Source organism: Tachyglossus aculeatus, chromosome 15, assembly GCF_015852505.1.
Source record: "Tachyglossus aculeatus isolate mTacAcu1 chromosome 15, mTacAcu1.pri, whole genome shotgun sequence".
NCBI lineage: Eukaryota > Metazoa > Chordata > Mammalia > Monotremata > Tachyglossidae > Tachyglossus > Tachyglossus aculeatus.
This window is the reverse complement of record NC_052080.1, coordinates 6,550,908-6,578,549: the sequence shown is the minus strand read 5'-3', so window position 1 is coordinate 6,578,549 and position 27,642 is coordinate 6,550,908. Positions and strand designations below refer to the sequence as shown.

The 27,642-nt window shown below is 51.4% G+C and overlaps 1 protein-coding gene and 1 long non-coding RNA gene across 2 annotated transcripts in view; one reads left to right on the top strand and one right to left on the bottom strand.

The window, feature by feature from the left end:
• GRPR (gastrin releasing peptide receptor) overlaps positions 1 to 26,010 on the top strand; it is a 46,928-nt gene extending 20,918 nt beyond the window's left edge. The window contains exons 2-3 of the mRNA XM_038757207.1: positions 22,211 to 22,562; positions 24,346 to 26,010. Of these exons, the coding sequence (XP_038613135.1) occupies positions 22,211 to 22,562; positions 24,346 to 24,738 (745 nt within the window). The 3' untranslated portion in view covers positions 24,739 to 26,010. The remainder of the gene's footprint in view (positions 1 to 22,210; positions 22,563 to 24,345) is intronic.
• On the bottom strand, positions 207 to 2,740 carry LOC119937639. Its single transcript, XR_005454170.1, has 3 exons — positions 2,684 to 2,740; positions 1,875 to 1,999; positions 207 to 412 (listed from the first exon to the last, which is right to left on the bottom strand). It is a non-coding gene; the product is annotated as an uncharacterized LOC119937639 (long non-coding RNA).
• Positions 26,011 to 27,642: the final 1,632 nt, after the last annotated feature.

Sequence of the window (27,642 nt, the reverse complement as noted above, 5' to 3'; positions counted from 1 at the left end):
GCAGAGTGACCTAGCATGGCTCAGTGGAAAGAGCACGGGCTTTGGAGTCAGAGATCATAGGTTCGAATCCCAGCTCCGCCACATGTCTGCTGTGTGACCTTGGGTAAGTCACAACTTCTCCGAGCCTCAGTTACCTCATCTGTAAAATGGGGATTAAGACTGTGAGCCCCACATGGGACAACCTCATTACCTTGTTTCCCCTCCCCAGCACTTAGAACAGTGCTTTGCACATAGTAAGCACTTAACAAATGCCATTATCATTATTATTATTATTACTCAACCCAGCTGTGGCCTTCACAAGCCCTCCAGTCTGTGCTCCAAATGGGCAGGGGCTCTTTCGCTTTTCACAGTCGCGGTGGGCAGGGGCTCTTCCAGCCTCTTCCCTTAAGACAGCCGTCCAATCTTAGAGCTGCTGATAGGGGAAGGAAGGAAGGAAGAAAGGTTAAATCGATCTATAAACAAGTGTAAAATGAATCATCATCATCATCATAGAGGACTCTGCCATATGATTTTCAAGAACCGTTTGGAGATGGGGAAACTCTAGCACACTTGAACCAGGAGGGAGTTTCAGCCAGAGACAGAGCAGGGGTAAAGGATTGAAGGTCAGAGAGTCAAGAAACAAAGCCCCAGTGAGAAGCTGAACTTGGGAGGAACAGAGAGGCCGGGCCGGTTTACTGTATTGTTCTTTTCCAAGCGCCTACTACAGTGCTCTGCACACAGTAACTATAAATACAATTGAATGAATAGGGAGCAGCTGCAGTTGCCTCCTCCTCCTCACCTCCCAAGTCCTCCTGTCTCTCCCCCTACCACAGGTGCCCCTCCTTTAAATCCTATTTATTGCTTCTTGCCAGCTCACCTAGAGAGGCTATATACTTTAGTGATTAGACCACAGGCCTGGGATTCAGAAGGACCTAGGCCCTTAATCCCCTCTCTGTTGTAGGTCTGTTGTGTGACCTTTAGCAAGTTACTAAACTTCTCTGGGCCTCACTTCCTCATTTGCAAAAATGGGGATTACGAGTGTGAGCCCCATGTGGGATGGGGACTGTGTCCAGCCCAATTAACTTGTATCTGCCCTGGTGGTTAGAACAGAGCTTGGCACACAGTAAGCACCATAATCATCATCCCCTGCTTTTTCCCCTCACCAAGTCTCCCCCAACATTTGCCACTGCCAGTTTCCACCTGAGAGAGAAAAGCAGTGGGGCTTAGCGGGTAGAGCCCGGGCCTTGAAAGAAGAAGGAGGACCCATGTAGAGAAGCAGCGTGGCTCAGTGGAAAGAGCCCGGGCTTTGGAGTCAGAGGTCATGGGTTCAAATTCCCACTCTGCCAATTGTCAGCTGTGTGACTTTGGGCAAGTCACAACTTCTCTGGGCCTCATCTGTAAAATGCGGATGAAGACTGTGAGCCCCCCGTGGGACAACCTGATCACCTTGTAACCTCCCCAGCACTTAGAACAGTGCTTTACACATAGTAAGTACTTAATAAATGCCATTAGTAGTATTATTAAAATCCCAGCTCCGCCACAGGTGTGCTATATGACCTTGGGCAAGTCACTAAACTTCTGTGGGCCTCAGTTCCTCATCTGCTAAATGGGGAATAAGTGAGTGAACCCAATTGTGGGGCAGGGACTGTATCCAGGCTGATTAGCATCTAATTAGCGCTTGGAACACAGCAAGTGTTTAAGTAGTACCTTAATCATTATTATTATTACTACTCACCACCTTTTCCTCCTCCAAATTCCCCCACCCTTTTTCTCCCGGGACAGGGAAGCGTCCCAGCCTGAGGGGGAGAATCTGGGCTCGGGAAGCAGAGGCGACCCAGCCCTTCCCATCTCTCCGCCCCGGCCTGGGGCCAGTTAGTTCACCTTGGTTCACTTACCTCGTTTCTCCGGGCCTCAGTTCCCTCTTCTGTAAAATGGGGATGCAGACGGTGAGCCGTATGCGGGGCGGGGGCCGTGTTCAGTCTGCTCCGACGCTCACAGCAACGGTCGGACCGTAGTAAGCCTGTAAGGTAAGATCCGCGTTATTACGGTCGCCGTTCTCCCCTGAGCCTGGGCAGGCGAAGGTCGTGGGTTCTAGTTCTATCTCTGCCACATGTCTGCTGTGTTAATTTGGGCAAGTCACTCCACCGGGCCCCATTGTTCTCATCTGTAAAAGGGAGATCATCATCATCATCAATCGTATTTATTGAGCGCTTACTATGTGCAGATCACTGTACTAAGCGCTTGGGAAGTACCAATTGGCAACATCTAGAGACAGTCCCTACCCAACAGTGGGCTCACAGTCTAAAAGGGGGGGGACAGAGAACAAAACCAAACATACTAACAAAATAAAATAAATAGAATAGATACGTACACATAAAATAAATAGAGTAATAAATATGTACAAACATATATACATATATCCAGGTGCTGTGGGGAAGGGAAGGAGGTAAGATGGGCGAGAGGGAGAGGAAGGAAGGGGCTCAGTCTGGGAATGAAACCTGGCAGCCCCCCATGGGACAACCTGATGACCTTGTATCTCCCCCCCCAGCGCCTAGAACAGTGCTTCTCCCATGGTAAGCGCTTACCAAGGGCCATCACCCCCGCTGCCCGTTTGCCCGTCGGGAGGGGAGCAGCTCTTCTCTCCCCCCCCCCCCCCGGTGCCCCCCAGCCGTCCCGTACGCCCCCCCTCCTCAGTCCCGCAAACCTCCCGGCCTTGTCCGCCCCTGCGGCGCGGGATCGGGCCTGCCTGGAGGTGGAGAGCAGCGGCCAAAGAGGTGGGCCGGGGGGCGGGCCTCCCGCCCTTTGTAGGCCCCGCCCGCCAACCCAGCTGTTCCCCCTTGGCCCGCCCCCGCCCGGCCCGGCCTTTATCAGGGGGCCGCCCCCCTCCCCACCTTCCGCTGGCCTCACCACTTCCACCGCTTCCAGCTAGACGCCTGTTGCTGCTGCTGCTGTGCTACACGCTGAGAACCTGCTGCTGCTCCCATCCCAATCCCACCCTCTCCTCTTGTTCTTTTTGGGAGGCTTCGCGGGCGCCTGGGAGGCCGCCGGTGGGGTGGGGGGGAGGGGGGAAAGGGGGGTGGGGGGTGGGGAGAGGGGGGGAAGGGGGTCTCCTTGCCCAACGGCCCCCCATGCTGCCCGTCTGGCCACCCACCCACTGGTCTCTCCTTCCTGTCCTGCCCCCCTTTCCCCCTTTTCCCCCCCTTTTCCCCCTTTTCCACCCCTGTTCCCCCTTTTCCACCCCTGTTCCCTTTTCTCTCTTCTCCTTCCTTCCCCTTACAGGCAGTCCATCGTACTTATTGAGTGCCTCTCGTGTGCGGAGCACTGCGCTATAAGGCTGTTGTCGCCTTGTGCTTCCTAAGCGCTTATTCCAGTGGTGTGCACGCAGTAAGCGCTCAATAAAGACAATTGATTGAGAGGCCAGCCCCTCCACCCCCGCAGTAGGGATAGAGAGAGGATTCCCTGCCCCGCTAAGGGGAGAGCCTGATAGAGACCTCCTGGGGTGGGGGGGAAAGAGGTTTAAGGGCTGGATTGAGGAGTTAGACCACCGGGAGGGGAGAGGGAAAGGCGGGTTTTTGGCCCTGTTCGAGGGCTGGCCCGCCAGGATTGAACAATAATGATGAGAATGGTGGCATTTCAGCGCTTACTATGTGCCAAGCACTGTGGTTGGCTTAGAGGGGAGTGAAAGCCAGAGTAGCACTGTGGTTCAGTGGAAAGCGCCCGGTCTTGGGAGTCTGAGGTCATGTGGTCGAATCCCAACTCCGCCCCTTGTCAACTGGGTGACCTTGGCCAAGTCATTTAACTTCTCTGTGCCTCCGTTCCCTCACCTGTAAAATGGGGATGAAGACTGTGAGCCCCACGTGGGACAACCTGATGACCTTTTTTCTCTCCCAGTGTTTAGAACGGCGCTTCGCACATAGTAGGTGTTTAACAAGTACCATCGTCGTTATTGAGGCCAAGGTTGTGGGCTTGGAGAAGGCCCTGCTTGGGCTATGAGAGGGGTTCCGTTTTAGATATGGCAAGTTGGCAGGGGTCGTGGGACATCCACATAGAGACGGTTCAAAGACGTTCATTCAATCGTTTTTAATTGAGTGCTTACTGTGTGCAGAGCACTGTGCTAAGCGCTTGGGAAGTACAAGTTGGCAACATCTAGAGAAGGTTCCTACCCAACAACGGGGTCACAGTCTAGAAGGGGAAGCCAGACAACAAAACAGAACCTGTAGATAGGTGTTAACCTGAATATGAACATTGAGGACCCCCCCCTCCCCCCCCCTTTTTATCTTCACCCATTCTCCTGCTAGGTTGCCTCCTCCCACATCCACCTCACAACCTTCTTCTGCCTGTTTTCAGGCCTCCTTCCATCGCTTCAACCCCCCCACCCAATCTCCCACTTCCCCATTCCCCTCCGCCATCACCCTTAGAAGCATTGTGGCCTGGTGGATAGAGCCTGGGCGTTGGATGGCCCTGGCTTCTAATTCTGCAGATCTACACAGTCGTTCACAACAGTGAAGAGAACCAGTGATTTTTTAAAAAGTCCCGGGGCAGGCAGTGAACAGCTACTACCTGCTTGGTCAACTTAATGGGTGGTTAAGCCCTTCTCTAAACTCTAAGCCCCCTCCTGAGGCTTTCATTTTAATAAAGTTCATTTTTGTGTGTGGTTGATCTTGGCTGGGCAGGGTGGGTGGAAAGGTTAGGGAGCAGGCAGGGGGAGGAAGTTAATGGGGGGGTAGAAAGGAGAGTGGAGGGGGCAGCAGAAAGGAGGGGAGGAAGCTAGTGAAGGGGGGAGGGGGAAGAGGGGGGAGGAAGCTGGGGGAGGGGGAAGGAAGCTGGGGGAGGAGGTGGGGGGAAGAGGGAGGAGGAGGGGGAAGAGGGAGGAGGAGGGGGAAGAGGAGAGGGAGGAGGTGGAGGGAGGGGGAAGAGGGAGGAGGTGGGGGGGAGGGGGAAGAGGGAGGAGGTGGGGGGGAGGGGGAAGAGGGAGGAGGTGGGGGGAGGGGGAAGAGGGAGGAGGTGGGGGGAGGTGGGGGGAGGGGGAAGAGGGAGGAGGTGGGGGGAGGGGGGAGGTGGGGGGAGGGAGGAGGTGGGGGGAGGAGGGGGAAGAGGGAGGAGGTGGGGGGAGGAGGGGGAAGAGGGAGGAGGTGGGGGGAGGAGGGGGAAGAGGGAGGAGGTGGGGGGAGGAGGGGGAAGAGGGAGGAGGTGGGGGGAGGAGGGGGAAGAGGGAGGAGGTGGGGGGAGGAGGGGGAAGAGGGAGGAGGTGGGGGGAGGAGGGGGAGGAGGGAGGAGGTGGGGGGAGGAGGGGGAAGAGGGAGGAGGTGGGGGGAGGAGGGGGAAGAGGGAGGAGGTGGGGGGAGGAGGGGGAAGAGGGAGGAGGTGGGGGGAGGAGGGGGAAGAGGGAGGAGGTGGGAGGAGGAGGGGGAGGGGGGAGGGGGAAGAGGGAGGAGGTGGGGGGAGGGGGAAGAGGGAGGAGGTGGGGGGAGGGAGGAGGTGGGGGGAGGGGGAAGAGGGAGGAGGTGGGAGGAGGGGGAAGAGGGAGGAGGTGGGAGGAGGAGGGGGAAGAGGGAGGAGGAGGGGGAGGAGGGGGAAGAGGGAGGAGGTGGGGGGAAGAGGGAGGAGGTGGGGGGAGGAGGGGGAAGAGGGAGGAGGTGGGGGGAGGAGAAGGGGGAAGAGGGAGGAGGGGGAAGAGGGAGGAGGGGGAAGAGGGAGGAGGTGGGGGGAGGAGGTGGGGGGAGGTGGGGGAAGAGGGAGGAGGTGGGAGGAGGTGGGGGAAGAGGGAGGAGGTGGGGGGAAGAGGGAGGAGGTGGGGGGAGGAGGGGGAAGAGGGAGGAGGAGGGGGTAGGGGGAGGAGGGGGGAGGAGGAGGTAGGGGGAGGAGGTAGGGGGAGGAGGAGGTGGGGGAAGAGGGAGGAGGTGGGTGGGGGAAGAGGGAGGAGGTGGGTGGGGGAGGAGGTGGGAGGGGGAAGAGGGAGGTGGGAGGGGGAAGAGGGAGGGGGAAGAGGGAGGTGGGAGGGGGAAGAGGGAGGTGGGAGGGGGAAGAGGGAGGGGGAAGAGGGAGGTGGGAGGGGGAAGAGGGGGGAGGAAGAGGGAGGTGGGAGGGGGAAGAGGGGGGAGGAGATAATGCATAGAGATAGCACCCCTACTGTTGTCAAACTTATATTGTTCCCCTCTCCTCCCACCACCCTTACTGTTGTCAAATTTATAATCCAAATCTCCCATCATCCCCTCTACCCCCCCCCACCCCCCCCCCCCCCCTCCCCCCACCCCACACCCCCCCCCCACTCTCCCCCACCCCCCCCCCCACCCCCCCCCTCCCCACCCACCCCCCCCCCACCACCCCCCCCCCCCCTCCCCCACCACCCTCCCCCCCCCCCCCCCCCTCCCCACCCCCCCCCCCCCCACCCCCCCTCCCCCCTCCCCCACCACCCCCTCCCCACCCCTCCCACCCTCCCCACCACCCTCCCACCCCACACCCTTCCCTCCCCACCCCTCCCCACCTCCCCCTCCACCCTCCCCCTCCCCCACACTCCCCTCCACCCTCCCCACCCCCTCACCACTACCCTCCCCCCCACACCCTCCCCTCCCCACCCTCCCCCCCACCCCACCACCCTCCCTCCACCTCCCCTCCACCTCCCTCCCCCAACCACCCTCCTCCCCTTCCCCCTCCCCACCCTCCCTCCCCCCCACTTCTCAACCTCCCTCCAGCCTGCTCCCCTTTCCCCCCCACTGCCACCCCATTTTCCACCCACCACACCCCACAGAGACCACAGACACACAAAGATGAATTTTATTAAAATGAAAGCAGTACAATTTCCTCAAAAAGCCAAGTTCTAACTTTCGAAGTTGAGTGTTCTGTCTGCATGCCGCCCTAGGGTTAAAAACTGTAATGAAAAGGAAGCCAAACACTGGGGCTGCCACTTTCTGGGTACGGCCCCTCCCGAGCCCACCCTGGCAGAGCCTGTTGGAAGTCCCGGGACCAAATGGACTCCACCTCTTCATCCAGACCCTCACCCAACCACCCACAAAGGGGGCTTACAAACTAGAGGGGAGCTCACCACCCATTAAGTTGACCAAGCAGGTAGTGCTGTTTGCTACCTTCCCCTGGACCTTTTAAATTGATGGTTACATTCGTCATTGTGAATGACTGTGTAGTTCTGCATACCGCTCCATCCGCTATGTCTCTTTTACTGCCTAGCTAAAAAAAAACCCACTTGAAATTGGTTCCTACATAGATTAAGCTAAAAAAAAAAGGAAAACATTAATTTTATCCATTTGTGAGAGTTTCTTTCTAGGAGAAGCGTTAGTTCCCAATCCTGTAACCCAAACAGGCCCCGTGTTTGTCCGGCCTGCAAAAATCCATCACCTTCACCGGAGGACGGGCAGGCGTTCCCGACCCACAGGGAGCCTCCGGGCTGGAGGGGGAGACAGGCGTTACTATAAATAAATCAGGGGTATGGACATAAAGCAGTGGGGCTGAAGGGAGTGGGAGAAGAGGAAATAAGGGCATAGTCGGGAAAGGCCCCTGCTCTGGGTAGGTCATCTAGCTAGGCTACAGTGCTCTGCACACAGTAAGTGCTCAGTAAAAACCTTTGGAAAAGTCACTTAATTTCTCAGGGCTTCAGCGACCTCACCTGAAAAATGGGGATTAAGCCTGGGAGCCCCGGATGGGACACGGAATATGGCCAACCCTATTAGCTTGGATCTATCCAGGCCACTGAATTTGTCAGCTGTGTGACTTTGGGCAAGTCACAACTTCTCTGTGCCTCAGTGACCTCATCTGTAAAATGGGGATGAAGACTATGAGCCCCACGTTGGACAACCTGAACGGCTTGTATTCCCCGCCCCCCCAGCGCTTAGAACAGTGCCTGGCACGTAGTAAGCGCTTAACAAATGCCATCATTATTATGATTCTTACAAACCTTCGAATGACATTCCAACTGCAATAATATTAACAGTAGTATTCGGCACTTACTATGTGTCAAGTGCCTGGGGTACCTACAAGATAATCAGGTCACACAAAGGGGGCTCACAATCTAAATAAGAGAGACAACACAGACTGAACCCCATTGTGCAAATGAGGGCACAGACACAGACAAGTTAAAGTGACTGGCCCAAGGTCAGCCAGCAGACAAGTGGCAGGATCACAATAAGAACCCGGGTCCCCCTCCTCCCCAGGCCATGCTGCAATATCTGCACGGCAGCACCTCTTCCCCCAAATACCGCTGTCCGCCCTTACCTTGGGGTCTCCGGGCCAGGCACATTAACAGGCTGGCTCAAAAATCTCTCCCTTATCCACTCTTGTAACTCTAGGAAAGGGTCCAATGCCATTTTTAAACTCACAGTTTAGCCACTTAAATGATTACTTTGAGGTAATTACAGCTGATGAAAAATGTACACAAAATGTACACAAACTCAGTGCATACTATTTTAAAACTATTTAGCACATGGGGGATTACATTAACTCCCAGAGGAAGGATTTGATACAGTACTCACAGAAATCTGCTTTTAGAGAGAGACACCCCTGCAGTCTTCCCTTTAGCATTGTCTTCTTGGAAAAACATTGGAAAATTATGTCTTTTAGCAAAAGACTGTGTGTGTGTGGGGGGGGGGGGGTGAGGGGGAGAGAGTTTTAAAGTGTCTGTCAACTCTTTTGCATTGTACTCTCCGAAGCACTTAGTACAGTGCTCTGTACATCGTTAGTGCTCAATAAATAGCACTGATGATGACAAATGATTGTGGTTTTTGTCAAGCACATACGTGGTGCCAACCCCCCCTGCTAAGGGCAAGGATACATACAGGATAATCAAAGCTGCCACATTCCCGGGCTTTCATTGCAAATACCATCATTGTTATTACTATTATTACTCGGGGCTGGGGTGGATACAAGCAAATCGGGTTGGACACAGTCCCTTATCCTGCATAGGACTCACAGTCTTAATCCCCATTTTACAGATGAGGTGCCTAAGGCACAGTGTGGTGAAGTGACTTACCCAAGGCCTCTCGGGTTGGACACAGTCCCTTATCCTGCATAGGGCTCACAGTCTTAATCCCCATTTTACAGATGAGGTGACTAAGGCCCAGAGAGGTGAAGTGACTTTCCCAAGGCAGACGAGTGTGGGAGTCAGGATTAGAACCCATGACCATAGCTTCCAAGATGGCTACTATCGCCAAGGGCAATGTAACTGCTTGTCATCTTATCCTGAGTAATAATAATAGTGTGATGATGAGCAGCGTGGCTCAGTGGAAAGAGCACGGGCTTTGGAGTCAGAGGTCATGGGTTCAAATCCCAGCACCACCAATTGTCAGCTGTGTGGCTTTGGGCAGGTCACTTCACTGCTCTGGGCCTCAGTTCCTTCACCTGTTAAACGGGGATTGAGACTGTGAGCCCCCGTGGGACAACCGGATCACTCTGCAACTTCCCCAGCGCTTAGAACAGTGCTTTGCACATAGTAAGCGCTTAATAAATGCCGTCATTATTATTATCAGTGCAAAGGAGCCGGGCAGCAGATATCAACTCCCCGTTTAGAGAAAAGCAAGCTAAGAAATGGCCAGGTTGAGTGACCGACCCAAGCAGACGACAGCTGAACTAGTTCCCCTTGGATACTGGGGTGCCGAGAGCCCTACAAGATGTCCCTGTTTGTTGTCAGCTTCCCGAGGGCAGGGGTCCTGTCTACCAACTCTCTCGGACTGTATTTTCCCCAGTCACTTGTATTTCTTGAGCTCTCGCTGTACTAAGCACTTAGGAGAGTGCAGTATAAACAGGGAGACACATTCCCAGCCCACAACGAGCGTACAGTCCGGGGCGGGACAAACATTAATAGAAATTATTAAGTTATCGGTTTGGATAGAAGTGCTGGGGAGCTAGGAGAGGGGACGAATAAAGGGAACAAGTCAGGGGGACACAGAAAGGAGTTGAAGGGAAAGGGGATTTAGGGGAGGTCTCTTGGGCGTGCCTTCCGTAAGACTTTGAAAGGGTGAGGGGGGGGGGGAGGAGAAGAGGGAGGGCATTCCATTCATACATTCAACCGTATTTATTGAGCGCTTACGGTGTGCAGAGCACTGTACTAAGCGCTTTGGGAAGTACAAATTGGCAACATATAGAGACAGTCCCTACCCAACAGCGGGCTCACAGTCTAGAAGGGGGAGACAGACAACAAAACAACACATATTAACAAAATAACTAGAGTGGTAAATATGTACAAGTAAACTAGAGTAATAAATCTGTACATATTCATTCATTCAGTCGTATTTATTGAGCGCTTACTGTGTGCAGAGCACTGGACTAAGCGCCTGGGAAGTCCAAGTTGGCAACATATAGAGACGGTTCCAGGCCCGGGGCAGGGCGCGGACAGGTGGGCAATCCAGTGCTCAGCACACAAAAACACTGCATTGATTGAGTCTCCTTTGGTGAGTCCTGAAAAGTGACAGTATTATTTAGGCATCCATTCTGAACAAGACGCTCGTCCCAAGCAGACAAAGAAAGTGGCAGGGAAGTGAGGGCGTAAAGAGTGTGCCAAAGAATAACCCAACAGCCCCAGGCAAAGGCCCCCACCCCAAAAAAGTGTGTATGGGGGCCGCTGAGACACAATCAGGGTCCTCACTATACATTCCCAAGTGCCAAAAACTAAGAGAAAAAGAGCAAAACTTGAAAAGCAAGCAAATAAAAGAAAAAACACACCCCTCCACCACCAAAGTCCCCCAAATACTTTAACAGAGTAGCTACACGCACCAAACAGGGCTTAGAGAAATAGAGTGCACCCACACCCCAAAGGAGAACATTCCTTAAACGAGCAAATACCCCAAAGAAAAGCGACTCACTCCCACTCCAGGTTTTAAAATGCCCGACCTGGTTGATTGTCTCCCGGTCCCAGGTGCGTCAGGTCCCAGGAAAGTTTGGCCTTCTGGGAAATGTAGTCCCCGAGTGAGGCTTCCCCAGCTGATCTAGTCCCTGAACTCTGCCTTCAGTCCCACCCCCCAGGCCCAACTACTCCAGGATCTGAGCAGAAAAAAAATATCTTTTGTCTATGGTTAAGAAAAGTTTCAGCAAAAAATCTCCTTTGGTCTACAGTAGTCATAATGATGAGAGCAGAGCTGAGGGAGGGGGTGTGGTCTACTGGGAAGAGCAGGGGCCTGGGGATAAATGACCCAAAGTTAAAACACCTGGTTTCCAGCCTCATCTCCTGCTGAAACCGATCACTTCATTTGTGCTACTCCTTAGTTTCCTTATCTATAAAATGGGGTTCGACTACCCCATTTTCTTTTAGTGGGTAGTATAGAATGGGCTGTTGCTCTGATCGTTTCTATAGTCCCGGATTTAGTACTAGGGACGATGAATAGAATGATTGTTTTTAGGGAGGTAGAGGAGAAAGGACAGAAGGAGGAAATTCAAGAGGTATGTTCTTTGAGGGAACTTAGGAAAAAGGTAGTTTTGCCTTTCCGTACTTTTTCATACTGCCTTTTCTGCCCTTCCCTTAGATGTGAAACATGAGGACTCAGGTTTCAGGATGGTTGTAGTGGTTTCTGAGGGTTTTAGTTACCCTGCTGATAATCACCTTATACTATGGGTTTCTAAGGGGGCCCTGATGTAATAACAATAGTAGTCATGATTATGATGGCATTGGTTAAATGCTTACCATTTGTCTACTGCTGTTCTAAGCTCTGAGATAGAGAATAATAATAATGACAATTGTTTAGTGCTTACTGTGTCTGGAACACTGTTCTAAGTGCTGGGGTACAAGATAATCAGCTTGCCCCACATGGAGCTCAGTCTTAATCCCCATTTTACAGATGAGGAAAGTGAGGCACAGAAAAGTCAAGCAACTTGTCCAAAGTCACACAGCAGGTCACTGGCAGAGGAGGGATTAGAACCTAAGACCTCTGATTCGCAAGCCCATGCTCTTTCCACCATGCCACACTGCTTCTCTAGAAGCAGAAAGAAGTTTAAACGGGTTAAACACAGTCCTTGGCCCATATGAGACTCATGGTCTAAGAAGGGAGAAAAGATATTTAATCTCCATTTTAAAGATGAGAAAATGGGAGCATAGATTTGCCCGCAGTCACACAGCAGAAAAAAGCCTGAGCAAGGATTAGAACCCAGGTCCTGTGACTACCTGGCCCCTGGGGGGGTCTCTCTCAGCTTAGCATCTCTGTGCCTCAATTACCTCATCTGTAAAATGGCCAATAAGACTGTGAGCCCCGCTTGGGACAACCTGATTACCTTGCATCTACCCCAGTGCTTGGCATGTAGTGCTAAATAAATACCATAATTATTATTGTTTGATCAGGTTGGACATGATCCCTGACCCACCTGGGACTCACAGTCTTAATTCCCATTTTACAGCTGAGGTAACTGAGACCCAAGGCAGTGAAGTGACTTGTCCAAGGTCACACAGCAGACAAGTGACTGAGTTGGTATTAGAACCCTTGACTTTCTGACCACCAGGCTTGTGCCAGACATTGTTCTAAACCCCTGGGTTGATACAAGCGATTTAGGTTGGACACAGTCCATGACCCACATGGGGCTCAGGGTCTTAATCCCCATTTTACAGATGAGGGAACTGAGGCACACTTGCCCAAGGTCACACAGCAGATAAGTGGTGGAGCTGAGATGAAAACCCAGGTGGATCTCGCTCCCAGGCCTGCACTCCTAAACTACTAGGCCATGCTGCTTCCCTAGTGGATAGGAGCACTAGTCTAGTTCCAGTTATGCCACTGCCCGGCTGTGTGACCTTGGGCAAGATGCTTAACCTCTCTGAACATCAGTTCCTACCTGGAAAATGGATACGAAATGTCCACCCTCCCTTCTTTTTAAACTGTACGGTGAGGACTGTCTCATAAGATTCTCATACTTCGATGATCAGCCCGGAGTAAATGTTTAATAAATTTGGCCATCATTGTTATGTTTTTTTTAGCAGTCTTCAGCATGTATTAAATGTCCTTAAATTGTGGGATTACAGGAAGGTGTAAAGTGATTCTAGATGCATTTCTTGGGGAGAAGTGTGAGCTCATGGTGGGCAGGGAATATGCCTGTTTATTCTTGTACTATCCCAAGTGCGTAGTATAGTGCTTTGAACACAGTAAGCACTCAGTAAATACGATCGAATGAATGGGTGAATGAAAGTCAGACCCCAAAGGACTTTAGTTGGAGTTTTATCCTCAGGTGATAATGAGGGTGGTTATTATTATTATTGTTATTATTATTATTAATAATAATAGTATTTGTTAAGCACTTACTATGTGCCAAACACTTTTCTAAGCACTGGGGCAGATACAAGGTAATCAGGTTGTCCCACCTGGGGCTCACAGTCTTAATCTCCATTTTTCCCACCTGGGGCTCACAGTCTTTATCTCCATTTTACAGATGAGGGAACTGAGGCACAAAGAAATGAAGTGAGTTGCCCAGGGTCACACAGCAGACAAGTGGCAGAGCGGGGATTAGAACCCACGTCCTCTGACTCCCAAGCCCGGGCTCTTTCGGAAATGCCCGCAGCTCTGGGCTTCTCTCCCGGACAGTCGGCCGAGGAAGGGGGTTGCCTAGGGACCCTCGGGATGGTGGGGCCTCCGCCAGAGAAGCGTCGTGGCGGCCTAGTACATAGAGCTTGGGTCCGGGAGTCAAGAGGACCCGGCTTCTAAGGCCAGTTCCATCGCTCACCTGTCGTGTGACCTTGGACGAGTCACTTCTCTGAACCTCAGTTTCCTTAACTGTAAAGTGGGGATTCAATAACTGTTACCTTTAGCAGGAAAAGTCCACAGATACAACAGTGGGTTGGAGATGACTCGTTATTAAAATCTGAGCACTGGGTTGGACACAAGATGATCAGTTTGAACACAGTGCCTGTCTTAAAATCAATCGTATTTATTGAACGCTTACTGTGTGCAGAGCACTGTACTAAGCGCTTGGGTAGGGCAAGTTGGCAACATATAGAGATGGTCCCTACCCAACAGTGGGCTCACAGTCTAGAAAATGGAGCTAAGATGGAGGGAGAGCTGCAATCTTGTCACCATTTTACAGCTGAGGAAACTGATGCTTAGAGGCCCTGGGTTCTAATCCCTCTCTGCCACTTGTCTGCCGTGTGACCTTGGACAAGTCACTTCACTTCTCTGTGTCTCAGTTCCCTCATCTGTAAAATGGGGATTAAAACTAAGAGACTAAGACCCAGAGGCCCAGACTAAGCCCCACTTTTCCTGTCTCCCACTGCCTTGTGCTTACCCTGACTTGCTCCTTTTGTTCTTCCCCACCTCCCCACCCCACAGCACTTATGTATATATCTGTCACTGTATTCATTTATTCAGTCAGTCATATTTATTGAGCTCTGTTTGCACAGCACTTGGAAAATACAGTACTGCAGTAGAGACAATCCCTGCCCACAGTGAGTTTACAGTGTACAGTCTAAACAGTCTAGTATAAATAAATCAGTATTTATTTATACTGATGTCTATTTGTATTGATGTCTGCCTCCCCCTAGACTGTGAGCTCGTTGTGGGCGGGGACTGTCTCTCTCTATTGCTTTACTGTACTTTTCCAAGCACTGAATACAGTGCACTGCATACAGTAAGTGCTCCATAAATACGACTGAATGAAAAGACTGTGTGCCCCATGCGGGGCATGGACTGTCTAACCTGATGATCTTAGTACGGTGCCTAGCACCTAGCAAGCATTGAACAAATACCATTAAAAACAGCCATCTAAAAAAGGGTGTTCGTGTTCTGTGTTGAAAATGCGGGCAGTGTGAGTTACCCTGCCCCCCTCCCCCAGTGGAAAGGTGGGCTGTTCCAGCCCCTAGCCTCTGGGGAAGGGGGGGAGGCCTTGAGTTTGGGATTGGGGGGAGGGGGGTATGCTCCAGGGCCACCTCCTTGTCTCCCTGCTGACCATGAATCAATCAATCAATCAATCAATCACTGGTATTTTTGAGCACTCTCTTGGGGCAGAGGGCTGTACAAAGGGCAGGAGAGAACAAGACAGAGTAGGTAGACATGCCCCGTGCTCTCAAGGAGCTTGCAGTCTAGCAGGGAAGATGGAGACATTCAAATGAATTACAGACAGGGGAAATGGGAGAGTATAGGGATATGTACCCAAGTGCTATACAGGCTGAGGGTCTGTGAATATCAAATGCATAAGGACGATGGATCCAAGTGGATAGGGGACACAGAAGGGAGAGCAAATTGGGAAAGTGAGGGCTTAGCCGGGGAGGCCTTCTAGGAAGAAATGTGATTTTCAGGAGGGCTCCGAAGGTGGGAGAGTGCTGGTCTGTGGTGTCTGAAAGGGGAGAGAGTCTCGGGCCGCAGGGGGGGATGCGGGCGAGGGGTCGGAGGTGAGATAGAAGAGATGGAGGGACAGTGAGCAGGCTGGCGTGAAAGGAGCCAAGTGTGTACGCTGCGTTGTAGCGGGAGAGCACTGAGATAGGAGGGAAAGAGTCGACCGAGTGCCTTAAAGTCCACGGTAAAGGGTTTGTTGTATATGGACACGGATGGGCGACTGTTGGAGTTTTTTAAAGAGTGGGGAGCCGTGGACGGGACTTCATTTAGAAAAACTATCCGGGCAGGTGAGTGAAAGATGGGCTGGAGAGGGGAGCCTCAGGAGGCTGGGAGGTCAGTGAAAAGGCTGATAATTTTCTTTTCTTCCTCCTCCCCTTCATCCCTCTTCCCTGCCATCACACAGTTCCAAGGTCCAAGCAGCTGGTTGAAGGGATTCTAGGTTCTTTCTGTATTGAAACTGTTAAGCGTTCAAGAGTGACAAGGGTTCAGGACGGCTGGGCGGGGGGCTGGGAGCATTGGGGAAACTAAGAGAAGAGCAACTTTTCGTCGAATCTGGAAAAGTTCAGGAAAAACACAGTACTAGTGGGGATTACCAAAATACCTGTGAGAAGCATTATTCCGGAGCATTCCTTAAGCCGGGATCCCTTCGGGAACACCTGCTCTATCCCCATCACAACCAACAGTTTCTGGATTTGCCAATCAATTCCCACTCAAGCCAGGAGGAATTTTTCCTGCAAAGGAAAGGCATTGGGTTTATCAGTCTTAAGTCTTCTGGGTTTGATGTAACTATTAATAAGCAAAATGTTCTGCATCCCGTTCCCCAGCTCTGCCCTTTATGGCACGCTGAAATTGCTAGGTACAAAAGTGCAAAGGATTTTCAGGCCAAAGTGTGAGAACCGAGTGAGCAGATCTAATAACTCTGGTTAAGGATTCTCAGCATTGTCGGTGAGACATTGTTGGGGTTTGGGGTGGGAGGAGGTACGGGGGAAAAGAGGAGAGGATGCTCAGTCTTCAGACCCTAAAGACTGAACTTCTGGCACTATGGTGGGCTGTCTTTCTCTTCAGTAACCACTGCCCTTTTGAGAATGCATTGAAATCACTGAAACCAGGTCTTTGCTGTGACTTCTGAAATGGAGAGGCCAGCCACTTGTTTAGATTACAAGTCACTCCTTCCCACAGGTCAGGTTTTTGAAGCGCAATGATAAACCTCCTATTTGGGCTGGCTTTATTTGCTTACTAGTCACATTAACTAAGGATTGCTGCACAATGCTAGAAAATATAACAAGTGCCCAGGGCAGAACATAGTTCTGCAGTGTGTCAACGGTCCCTTACTTATCAAGTCAGAAAATAAACTGTGATAGAATTAGAAAGCTTGGAGGAAAGGAGAACCAATGAAAATAACAGAATGAATTCAGCATTTGATGATCACTGTGAATTTTGTCTCTGCTGTCAGCCTGGAACACTCTATTAGGCAGGCTGGGAGTGATGTATAGAGGTTAATAGAATCACCATTCCTAGTGCTTGCTCGAAGCGCTTACGTCCTAAGACTAATGCTTTCCTATTCCCTCCTGCTTAGACTCTGAGCCTCACATGGAACAGGAACTGTGTCCAACACGATTAACTTGCAACTCTCTCGGACCTTCGAACAATGCTTGGCACATAGTAAGCGCCTAACAAGCACCGAAATGAAGACCAAAACATTTCAGAGTAACCATGGACACAGAAGACTGTGCATTTGGTCAAACACCGAAAGCACCTCTAAGAATTATTTAAAAATGGTTAAATAAATGATCTTTGTGTCTGGATGATTATAAAGCAGGGGCATGGGAGTCAGAAGGATCCGGGTTTTGATCCGGGTTCCACCATGTCTCCGCCGTGCGACCTTGGGCGAGTCACTTGGCTTCTCTGGGCCTCAGTTACCTCATCTGTGAAATGGGGATTAAGACTGTGAGCCCCATTTGGGCGAGGGGCTTTCCAACCCGATTTGCTTACATCCACCCCAGCTCTGGGCCCGCTGGATGGCACAGAGTAAGCGCTTAACAAATACCATGATAATTATTGCCCTTTCTGGTCCTGCTCTCCCTATTGCAGTATTCATGCTGAGGAACGAAGGAACAGAAACAAAAGATGATAAAATTGTGAGTTGCTACTGACTGAAAAAAAAATAGTGTTCAAATGAGTGAGTCAACTTGTAAGATGAAGTCTCCAAGATTCAGAATGAGCTGCAGAGCAAGGCCGTGACTCCCAGGAACAAGGGGCCTCACAAGCTCTGCACACAGTAAGCGCTCAATAAATACGATTGAATGAACAAGCTCTCCTTGCTCAGGCCGGGATCACTCACAAACCAACCTCTATTGGGGAGGAGTTCTCCCGGTGTCCCAGATTCCCATAGGTGGCCTTGGGAAGAAATTCCCAAGTAGCAGGGAGCATGTTTTTTTTTTCCCCCTCTTGTGTTCTAATAAGTCCTGATGAGTTCAGGACTCCTGTGCCTAATAAAGCCCTCAGTACACAGAATGGCATGATTGTTCTGTTTGGCCTTTGGGATGCAGGACTATGGTAAGGATGAACTGGCATTAATAGATGTGAAAGCCCTAAACAAAGTATTATTACTTTTGTAATTATTATTATTATTTTGGTATATTCATTCATTCATTCGATCGTATTTATTGAGCGCTTACTTTGTGCAGAGCACTGTACTAAGCGCTTGGAAAGTGCAAATTGGCCACATATAGAGATGGTCCCTAACCAACAACGGGCTCACAGTCTAGAAATGTATATGTTAAGCATTTACTATGGGCCAGGCACACTTCTAAGTGCTAGGGTAGATACAAGGTAAATAGGTAGGACACAGTCCCTGTCCCCCATGGGGCTCACAGTCTTCATCCCCATTTTACAGATGAGGGACCTGAAACCCAGAGAAGTGAGGTGACTTACCTAAGTTACACAGCAGACAAGTGGCGGAATGTGAAGGACATTCTCTTCATAGTTCTTCCAATTTCATCTCTCACCTCCTAGAATCTATAACAGAGACACTCAGGAGGAACGGCTCTGCTCCCACGGCCCCTAGGTCTATTTATTGAGCGCTTACGGCGTGCACAGCACTGTACTAAGTTTCCTCCTTGCACCATTGAACTCTTAATGGTTTCACCCTGAACATACTCAGACTCCAGTCAGACTTAGTGTGGACCCATACAGACAGATAAGACAGGGTTCCAGGTACGTGAGGCAAGGAATCCAACACAAATTGGCACACTCACGTTTCCTTCTTCCTAGAGTACATTGCTTTGCTCTAAAGTGCATTTTCCCTTTTATTTGTGGGGCGAAGTAAATTCTTGCAGGCAGCTAACGTACATGTAATGCATTGCATCGGGATTTAGGGAAGCAGCATGGCTCAGTGGAAAGAGCACGGGCTTTGGAGTCAGAGGTCGTGGGTTCAAATCCTGGCCCCGCCAATTGTCAGCTGGGTGACTTTGGGCAAGTCACTTCACTTCTCTGGGCCTCAGTTCCCTCATCTGTAAAATGGGGATTAAGACCGTGAGCCCCCCGTGGGACAACCTGATCACCGTCTAACCTCCCCAGTGCTCAGAACAGTGCTTTGCAGATAGTAAGCGCATAATAAATACCATCATTATTATTATTATTATTACTAAGCGGTGCCTAGAGACTTGGGGAGTTTGGTGACAGGAATAGCCGCTTACCTGGGTCGGGTCCATGCTACCACCTTCTTCCTTTTTCACTCATGGTTCCCTCAGATGAGTAAGCTGGGTGAATTACTTCCCGATTCCATTCTCTGATGTTCCTGTGCGTAAAAATTTGCTCTCTTGCTCTCTTGAAATACATGGTTGTTCTGAGGACTGAACGACCAGGGGTAAAGCTGGAAAGATGTAGTCTTTAGATTCGAAAACTGGAGTTGGTGTTACCCAGGGGTCGATGAATCCGTGGCAAAGCATTCCTAGGCAGCGGGCCAAAGCGAACAGAAAGAAGGTGAAGGGCCAGAAGAGGGCTTGAGAGATGAGCTGCCAGGAGGGGGGACTCCCCAAGTCACCACAATGACCCCGGGTCTCTCAGGCACTTTTCCTGGCAAGGAAAAAAGCAAAACAAACATTTTTTGACCAACAGTGAAAAAGTTTCCTGTAGAATATGCATATGGCACGAACCCCAGTAGGACAGGTTGCTAACCCTGCTTTTTTCTCCTACGGGGGAGCGGTGCGACCACCCGAGGTGACCACAGTCCACGGCAAGCGGGCGGGTCGGCCAGGTTAGGGAGGTCTGGATGTTACTGAATCAAGGACTTTGCTCCATTAGAATTCTTACCTTAGGAAGTCGGCAGCCCTAACGCTTGATATTTAAACATACACTCTAAAACCTCCTCCACGCAGAGGGTGTGTTGGCAAATCGACCTTTACCATCCAACGGTGTCTCAACCTGATATTGTACTTATCCAATTTAAACCCCGAGCCCACAGAGAGCAATTATAATGAGCAATTCTACCCGAGGGGTTCGAACTGTTCGGCTCTTGTTCAGACTCAAACTTACGTTTTCTGTCTTCTCTCAAAATGACAATGGGAAAAATGATACCCAATGGATAGAGCACAGTCCTGGGAGTCTAAAGGTCATGAGTCTTAATCCCGGCTCCACCACTTGTCTACTGTGTGCCCTTAAGCAAGTCACTTCACTTCTCTGGGCCTCACTTCTTTCATCTGTAAAATGGAGATTAAGACTGTGAACCCTGTGTGGGAAGGGGACCGTGTCCAACCCGCCGATCCTGTATCTACCCGAGAGTTTAGAACAGTGCCTGCCACGTGACACGCGCTTAACGGATACCATTGTTGTTGCTGTTGTTATTATTATTAATTAAACATCGATAGTACATATTTTGTGCCTAGGACCACATTAGTTATGCAAGACATTCCGCCGAGGATTTATATGCCGCAGGAAGTCATAAGGAAGCTTCCCAGGCTTTTTAAAGAGCAGACATTGATCACCTGAGAGGCCTGGGATGCTCTCTGTGAAGGAACTAGTGCAATGATATAGGAACAAGAAGTTCCCACATTGCCAAGTGTAGCTAACAGACCCGCTTCCTAAAGTTCCTGAACTGGAGAGAGGTCTTAAAGCTTAATAACAATAATAATAGTAGTCGTGCTGTTTGTTAATAATAATGATGACATTTATTAAGCGCTTACTATGTGCAAAGCACTGTTCTAAGTGCTGGGGAGGTTACAAAGTGATCAGGTTGTCCCAAGGGGGGCTAACAGTCTTAATCCCCATTTTACAGATGAGATAACAGGCACAGAGAAGTTGTGACTTGCCCAAAGTCACACAGCTGAAAATTGGCGGAGCCGGGATTTGAACCCATGACCTCTGACTCCACAGTGTAAGTCCTTACACTGTGCCAAAAACTGTACTAAGCGCTGGAGCAGATAGAAGATCACTGGATCCCACATGGGGCTCACACTCCAAGTAGGAGGGAGCACAGCTATTGAATCCTTATTCGGCACATGAGGGAATTGAGGCCCAGAGAAGTTAACTGACTGGCCCAAGATCACACAGCAATAATCAATCAATCGTATTTATTGAGCGCTTACTGTGTGCAGAGCACTGTATTAAGCGCTTGGGAAGTACAAGTTGGTAACATATAGAGACAGTCCCTACCCAACAGTGGGCTCACAGTCTAAAAAGGGGGGGACAGAGAACAAAACCAAAACATACTAACAAAATAAAATAAATAGAATGGATATGTACAAGTAAAATAAATAAATAGGGTAATAAATATGTACAAACATATATACATATATACAGGTGCTTTGGGGAAGGGAAGGAGGTAAGATGGGGGGGATGGAGAGGGGGACGAGGGGGAGAGGAAGGAAGAGGCTCAGTCTGGGAAGGCCTCCTGGAGGAGGTGAGCTCTCAGTAGGGCCTTGAATAAGCAATAAGTGGCGGAGCCTGGATTAGCACCCAGATGCTCTCACTCCCCGGTCTGGGCTTTTTCCACGAGGCCACGCTGCTTCTGTAGGTATCTCGGATGGGATTCTCTCGGCAAACTGGTTGTGATCCAGTTTTGTATGGGGGCTCTCACTGTCTCACTATTGGCTCTAGCCACTACAATTTCACCTAGAGGAGCCCCAGAATGGGCTTAGCCCCTATCACCCCCGGGGGCTGGGGCATATACACCCAGCTCTGGTATGAAAAATACTCCCTGCTATTTGTGATTGGCATCACGCAAATTTAATACTATCACTAGCCAGGGAGACCCACAGATGGATCAATAAGTAGACAACGGAAGGACAAAGACCAGAGTGGCTCTGGGGAGACCAGTGGGCAGAGTTTGGTGACTGCGAGGCTTCGAAGCGGCATGGTTTAGGGGATAAAGCACAGGCCTGGGAGCCGGGGAGCTGGCTGGTTCTGATCCCAGCTCACGTACTTGCCTGCTGTGTGACCTTGGGCAAATCACTTAACTTCTCTGGGCCTCAGTTACCTCACCTGGAAAAGGAGGACTAAATTCACTCATTAAATACTCGTATTTCTTGAGCGCTTACTGTGTGCAAAGCACTGTATACTAAGCACTTGGGAGTGTACACTATAACAATACCCTCCTCCCTCCAGCTTAGACCGTGAGCCCCATGTGGGACAGCGCCTGTGTCCAACCAGAGAAGCAGCAGGGTCTAGAGGGTAGAGCCCGGCCCTGGGAATCAGAAGGCCCTGGGTTCTAATCCCGGCTCCGCTACTTGTCTACTGTGTGACCTTGGGCAAGTCACTCAACTCCTCTGGGCCTCGGTGACCTCAACTGTAAAATGGGGATTAAGATCGGGAGCCCCGTGTGGGACAGAGACCGTGTCCAACCTGATTATCTTGTATCTATCCCAGCGTTTAAAACAGTGCCTGACACATAGTAAGTGCTTAACAAATACCATTAAAACAAAAAACGCAGACACTCAGCAAAGAACTGTGTCTAACCATGGGCCCCTTCTGGTTTGTTTGTGCGCTTCTAGGTATAAAGCAATCGTGCGGCCAATGGATATTCAAGCCTCCCACGCCTTGATGAAGATTTGCTTGAAAGCCGTCTCGATCTGGACCGTCTCCATGCTGCTGGCTGTGCCCGAAGCCGTGTTTTCTGATCTACGCTCTTTCAACGACCAACTCACCAACAGAACCTTTACTAGCTGCGCTCCGTACCCCCACTCCAACGCCCTCCACCCGAAAATCCACTCGACGGCTTCGTTTCTGATCTTCTACATCATTCCCTTGTCGGTCATTTCCGTGTATTACTACTTCATTGCTAAAAACTTGATCCGGAGTGCTTACAATATCCCGGTGGAAGGGAATGTCCACGTACGGAAGCAGGTGAGATTTCAGTGAATCCTAACGTCTTGCCGGCCATCTCTCCGAGATGGAAAATTGCAACTGACCCCGGAGGACACAGACAGGGTGAATTTGCCTCCGGTCTGCCGTCTCCTTCTGTACCAGGCAGCTGGCTCACCCTGACCTCTGGATCTGTCAGGGGGCAGGGAGGGGTGGGGGTTTGGTTCAGTCTCTAGAAAGGAAGACTGTTACCTGAGTGGTTGCTCGAAGCTAGAGTGGATGAGAGCCTCTCTCTCTCTCCTCTTTGTCTTTTTTCCTGAGATGTGCTGCAGCTGGACCCAGAATCCCTGACCTGCCTTCCTGGGCCCTGGGCCACATTCCTCCTGGTTGGGTTGGGAGGAGAGGAGGGGGTGGAGGAAGAGGAGACGGGTCACCTCCCTTGCCCATTTGGGAAATGGCTTTCCCTGGGATGGGCCTAGTAAGTCCGCTCCCACTCTCTACGTCTAAGCAGCGTGAGTGCCCGCGATGCAGGGCCCGAGGAAGGAAGGGAGAGCAAGTGAAGCCACAGACGCAGGGGCCTCCGTGGCCAGGTGGGCTCCGGGCTGGCCGGGGGGAGATGGTGGGGGCCCCGCCAGATCCTCCGGCCTCAGGCCGGGGTCAGGGCCAGGGTCGCCGCCATCTCCCCGGGCCTCTCTGGCCTGGGCCGCGGGGGGCAGGAACCTCCCGTAGCAGGAAGCTGGCAAGCCGGGAGGGCCAGCAGGGTGCCGGCGGCTGGCTCCAGCCCGGCCTCCACCGCTTCCCGGGGTAGGAGGACCGGTTTCGTGGCCCGGGCTGCTGCTGCGGGTCGGATGGAGAAACAGCCCCGAGCCAAAGGAGCGCCGCCCCAGTGGAAAGAGTCAGAGGACCCGAGTCCTCATCCCGACTCTGTCCCTCGCCTGCCAAGTGGGACCTTGGACAAGTCACCTACCTCCTCTGTACCTCAGGTTCCTCATCTGTAAAATGGGGATTTGATACCTCTTGGCCCTCCTACTCAGACAGCGAGCCCCATGTGGGACTGCGAACGTGTCTGACCTGACAATCTTGTATCTGTCCCAGGGCTTGGCACAGATGCTCTTAACAAATACCACAATAAATACCGTTACTATTATCATTAGTACAGTGCTAAGCGCTTAGTACAGTGCTCTGCACACAGTAAGCGCTCAATAAATACGATTGATTGGACACACAGCACGAATACACACCTGATCCCAGGAGACCATTTCCCTCTGTTTCTTCAGAAGGGTGTGAGGTCTGCAGTTTTAGGCGGGGGACGGGGAGTCTGTGCCTTCCTCCTTGAGAAGAGAAGAGTCTAGGGGGAAATTCCCAGCCTGGTGGAGAGAGAGCAGGCTCTGACTCATTCTGAAAACAGCATATTTCTTAACCGAAGAGCGATTTAGTAATCACAAAGCGTAGCATCCAGCATGCTGCCCGGGTATAAATCAATCGCCCGAAGCCATCTGCGGGGAAACAGTGGGGACTGGGACAGTGAAAGGCCGCTGACTACCTGACTGATTAACGGAGGGGAGGAGTTGGCCTTCCTTTCCCTGGCCCCGCGGGGTTCAGACACCAAGGCGGAGCAGGGATCAGTCAGAACTTTAGGGGAAGCCATTATTTCACACCAAAAGGGACAAGAGTTCCCGAGCCAAACCCACTCACCCTCCCAACCCCGGCGGCAGACTTCCTGCCGACGCCCGGGCTCTTTACCTGATGTCTCTCTCGCGGGCTCCACGGGGCGGGGAGCTCAGCCCCCTCCGAGCTAAACACCGGTCTCCTTTCCCCCCCTCAGATCGAATCCCGCAAGCGGCTCGCCAAGATGGTGCTGGTGTTTGTCGGGCTCTTTGCCTTCTGCTGGCTTCCCAACCACATCATCTACCTGTATCGCTCCTACCACTACTCCCAAGTGGACACCTCCCTGGGGCACTTGGTCACCAGCATCTGTGCCCGCCTCTTGGCCTTCGCCAACTCCTGTGTCAACCCGTTCGCCCTCTACTTGCTGAGCAAGAGCTTCAGGAAGCAGTTCAACAACCAGCTGTTCTGCTGCCGGGCCAGCCTGCTCATCCGCTCCCAAAGCGTGGCCAGGAGCACCACTCGCGTCACCTCCCTCAAGAGCACCAACCACTCGGCGCCCACCTTCAGCCTCATCAATGGCAACCACCTCTGTCACGAGGGTTATGTATGAGGGCCGGCCGGGGCCCCTCCTCCTCCTCCTTCCCCGCCCCGTCCCCTCTCCCTCTCACCTCCTCCTCCCGCCACCGCTCCCCCGAGACTGACCGGAATCAACGGTCCAGGCCCAGGCCAGTGTGTGGGAGAGACTCGAACAGCTGCTGTGTCAAGGGACACACGATGGAGGAGTTTAAATCTGCCGCTTGGGCGCGGGGACCGGACCCATGTTGTTCCTCCCGCTGTCATTCATCCCGTCTGAAACCTGCACGAGAAGAGGGATCGCCGTTAGCCGCGATCCCTGGGTGAGGGCGGGGGGACGGCCCATGTTTCCAAAACCCCTCACCCCGGAAAACTCACCCGTCGAACATCCGAACCCTCTTTAAGGATCCCCGGGGCTCTAGGGAGACTATCCACGTACAACCTGCAATCCCCAAATTGAAGGAATTCTCACTCAGTAGGGCCCCTTCGCTGAACAAGTTAAGACCCATTTGTCCACCACACGTGGGCGGCTGGCTGGCAAAAATGATTACTTGCTAATCCTGATCGCCTTTGACCGAAAGGACACACTTGAGGAAATTTTTTTTTAGAAGTGTTCATTTTGTTTTGAAGATTTCAGATGCAGAGTGGCATGCCGTGACATTTTTGCTGTCTAAAATAAGCCGCAGCTAGTATCAATCTGAAAACAGTTCCGTTTGAATGACTGTGAATTGAAACATGTTTACGGCTATTTTTTTTTAAGCTAAAGTGCAACATTTACGTTCAAGCCTCTTAAATGTAGGCCCCTCCACTCCAGATTCAAGAGTGTGGAGTATTTTTTTTTCACCAGTAAAACACTACTGAAGTTACAAAATCCCTCCAACTTCCCTAGAGAACTGTAGGATTAGAGGGGAATCTTTGGACGTCCTGCGGCCCAACCTTCCCACCTCCAGGTACATAATGTTTCAGAAACCGCTCTGCATGCTCAAGAATTTGCCTTCTCTCTGCCAGCCAAAACAGGATGAGGATCTGAGGAGGCTCTCCCCACGCACTGTTCCTTCCAAGAGTCATTTTCTTGGACTGACCGGTTCGCTCCTTCCGGGGTCCTGGCTGGGAGATTCTCTAGAAAGACAGGGAGAGGCTGGCCTGAACTTTCCAGGTCGCTGCTGGGGATGGAAATGGGGCAAGAAAGAGTACAGCGACAGTGTCGGGGACCTGGGAGGGAAAGCCGCTCTAGCGGGGCTTATTATTACCGTTTATTTATGGTACTTGTTAAGCGCTTATTATGTGCCAGGCACTGTACTAAGCAATGGGGAAGATCCAAGCTAATCAGGTTGGACACAGTCCACGTCCCATATGGGGCTCACAATCTTAATCCCCATTTTACAGATGAAGGAACTGAGACCCAGAGAAGGGAAGTGACTTGCCGAAGGTCACAGAGCAGCCAAGTGGTGGCACTGGGATCAGAATCCAGGTCCTTCTGACGCCTAGGCTTGTGCTCTAACCACTAGGTCACACTGCCTGGGCCCAACCCACAACCCAAGGGGGTCTCGAGTCTTGTCCTCTCCTGAAACATTCCCAGAGTGACCAGAATGGGAAAATGACCACCTTTATTTATGTCTCGCCTCCTTCCTTCCCTCCTCCTGCTCTACGTTTCTCACTCCTGGTGAAGTCCCAGAGTGGCTTCTTTTCATTTAGTCTAATAGCTTTGCTTCCTCCCCAGAAAGAGACGGTGCAGACCTTAAGGCTCAGAAAGGATGTGATCCTTCCTGAGATGAATTTACCTGAGGGCAAATGAGGCACATGGGAAACATTTACTAACATCTCATCAGGAATCAGGACTTCTAAACCCTGTAAGTCTTTAAAAAAAAAATCATGCATTGGGGTCTTGTAGAACTGGCTGCTTGGTCTTTGACAGAATAGAAGAAAACCATCTTTTGACACCGGATGGGTTTTGCTCTCGGGCACAAACTACCTATTTTTTTGGAGGAGGAGAAGAGTCAGAATCGGCAGTTCACTCCCACCGTGAAGGATGGGGCGGGGAGGAGAGGAAGAGGAGGAAGAGGAAGATAGGTCACTGGGGAGCAGGATAGTGCCAGAAGAAGCAACAGACCCTACTGGAAGTCAGACTGCGGCCTGATAAGGTGTGGGGGGCGGCCCGCTAACTAGGAGAAATGGCTGGTGGGAAAAGTTGAGGTCCCGGAGAGTTAGGTCCTCACCTCCAACAGCCACCCTAGAAGAGGCTATCTGCCCCATGGAGCCGGGAATCACCACATCCCAGCCACCCTTCCTTTTCACCTTTTGGCAGTGCAGAGGAGGAGTGGAAGAGTTTCCATGCCTGATTTAGTAAAGATAATTGGGTTAGGGTTAAATCTTAAATCTTTAGCAAAAAAGAAATGAATTTTCACCCGGAAAGCCGACCGTGTTTATTGAGGTGAGAGAGGCTACCTTTCCATCTGGTTTGGACTCAGCCTCCCTCAGGCGGGAGACACAACAGTGAGGGAGGGAGCAATAAGCAAAGCAGAGATGGGGGTTCAGTGAGCAGGAGTCTCCCCCAATCCAGATTCACAGAGGGTCCTCATCTCCCCCCCCCCACCCAACTCAATGACTCATGGCTTCTAACTGCTTGGAGGGCTTGGAGGGTTAACTGCTTAATTACTGGATTGCTCCCCCAGCAACAACCTGTTACTTTCACAACTACTTAGCCCCATATATTTTAAGTCCAGTGATAGTGTAGCCCAGTGCGGGTGAAACCTGGATAGGGCCAGAAAACCAAACAATTTCACATTCAGAAAAAAGCCTACTCCACAAGGGAGCTGAGCCAAAGACTCCCTGCAATGACAGGCGTGGCATTTTTTCCCACATTCATCTCGCATTATCTTCACGCCATCCCTGTGAGGTAGGGAGAGGCGGGTGTTAGCCCTTTTTAGGGATGAAGAAACTG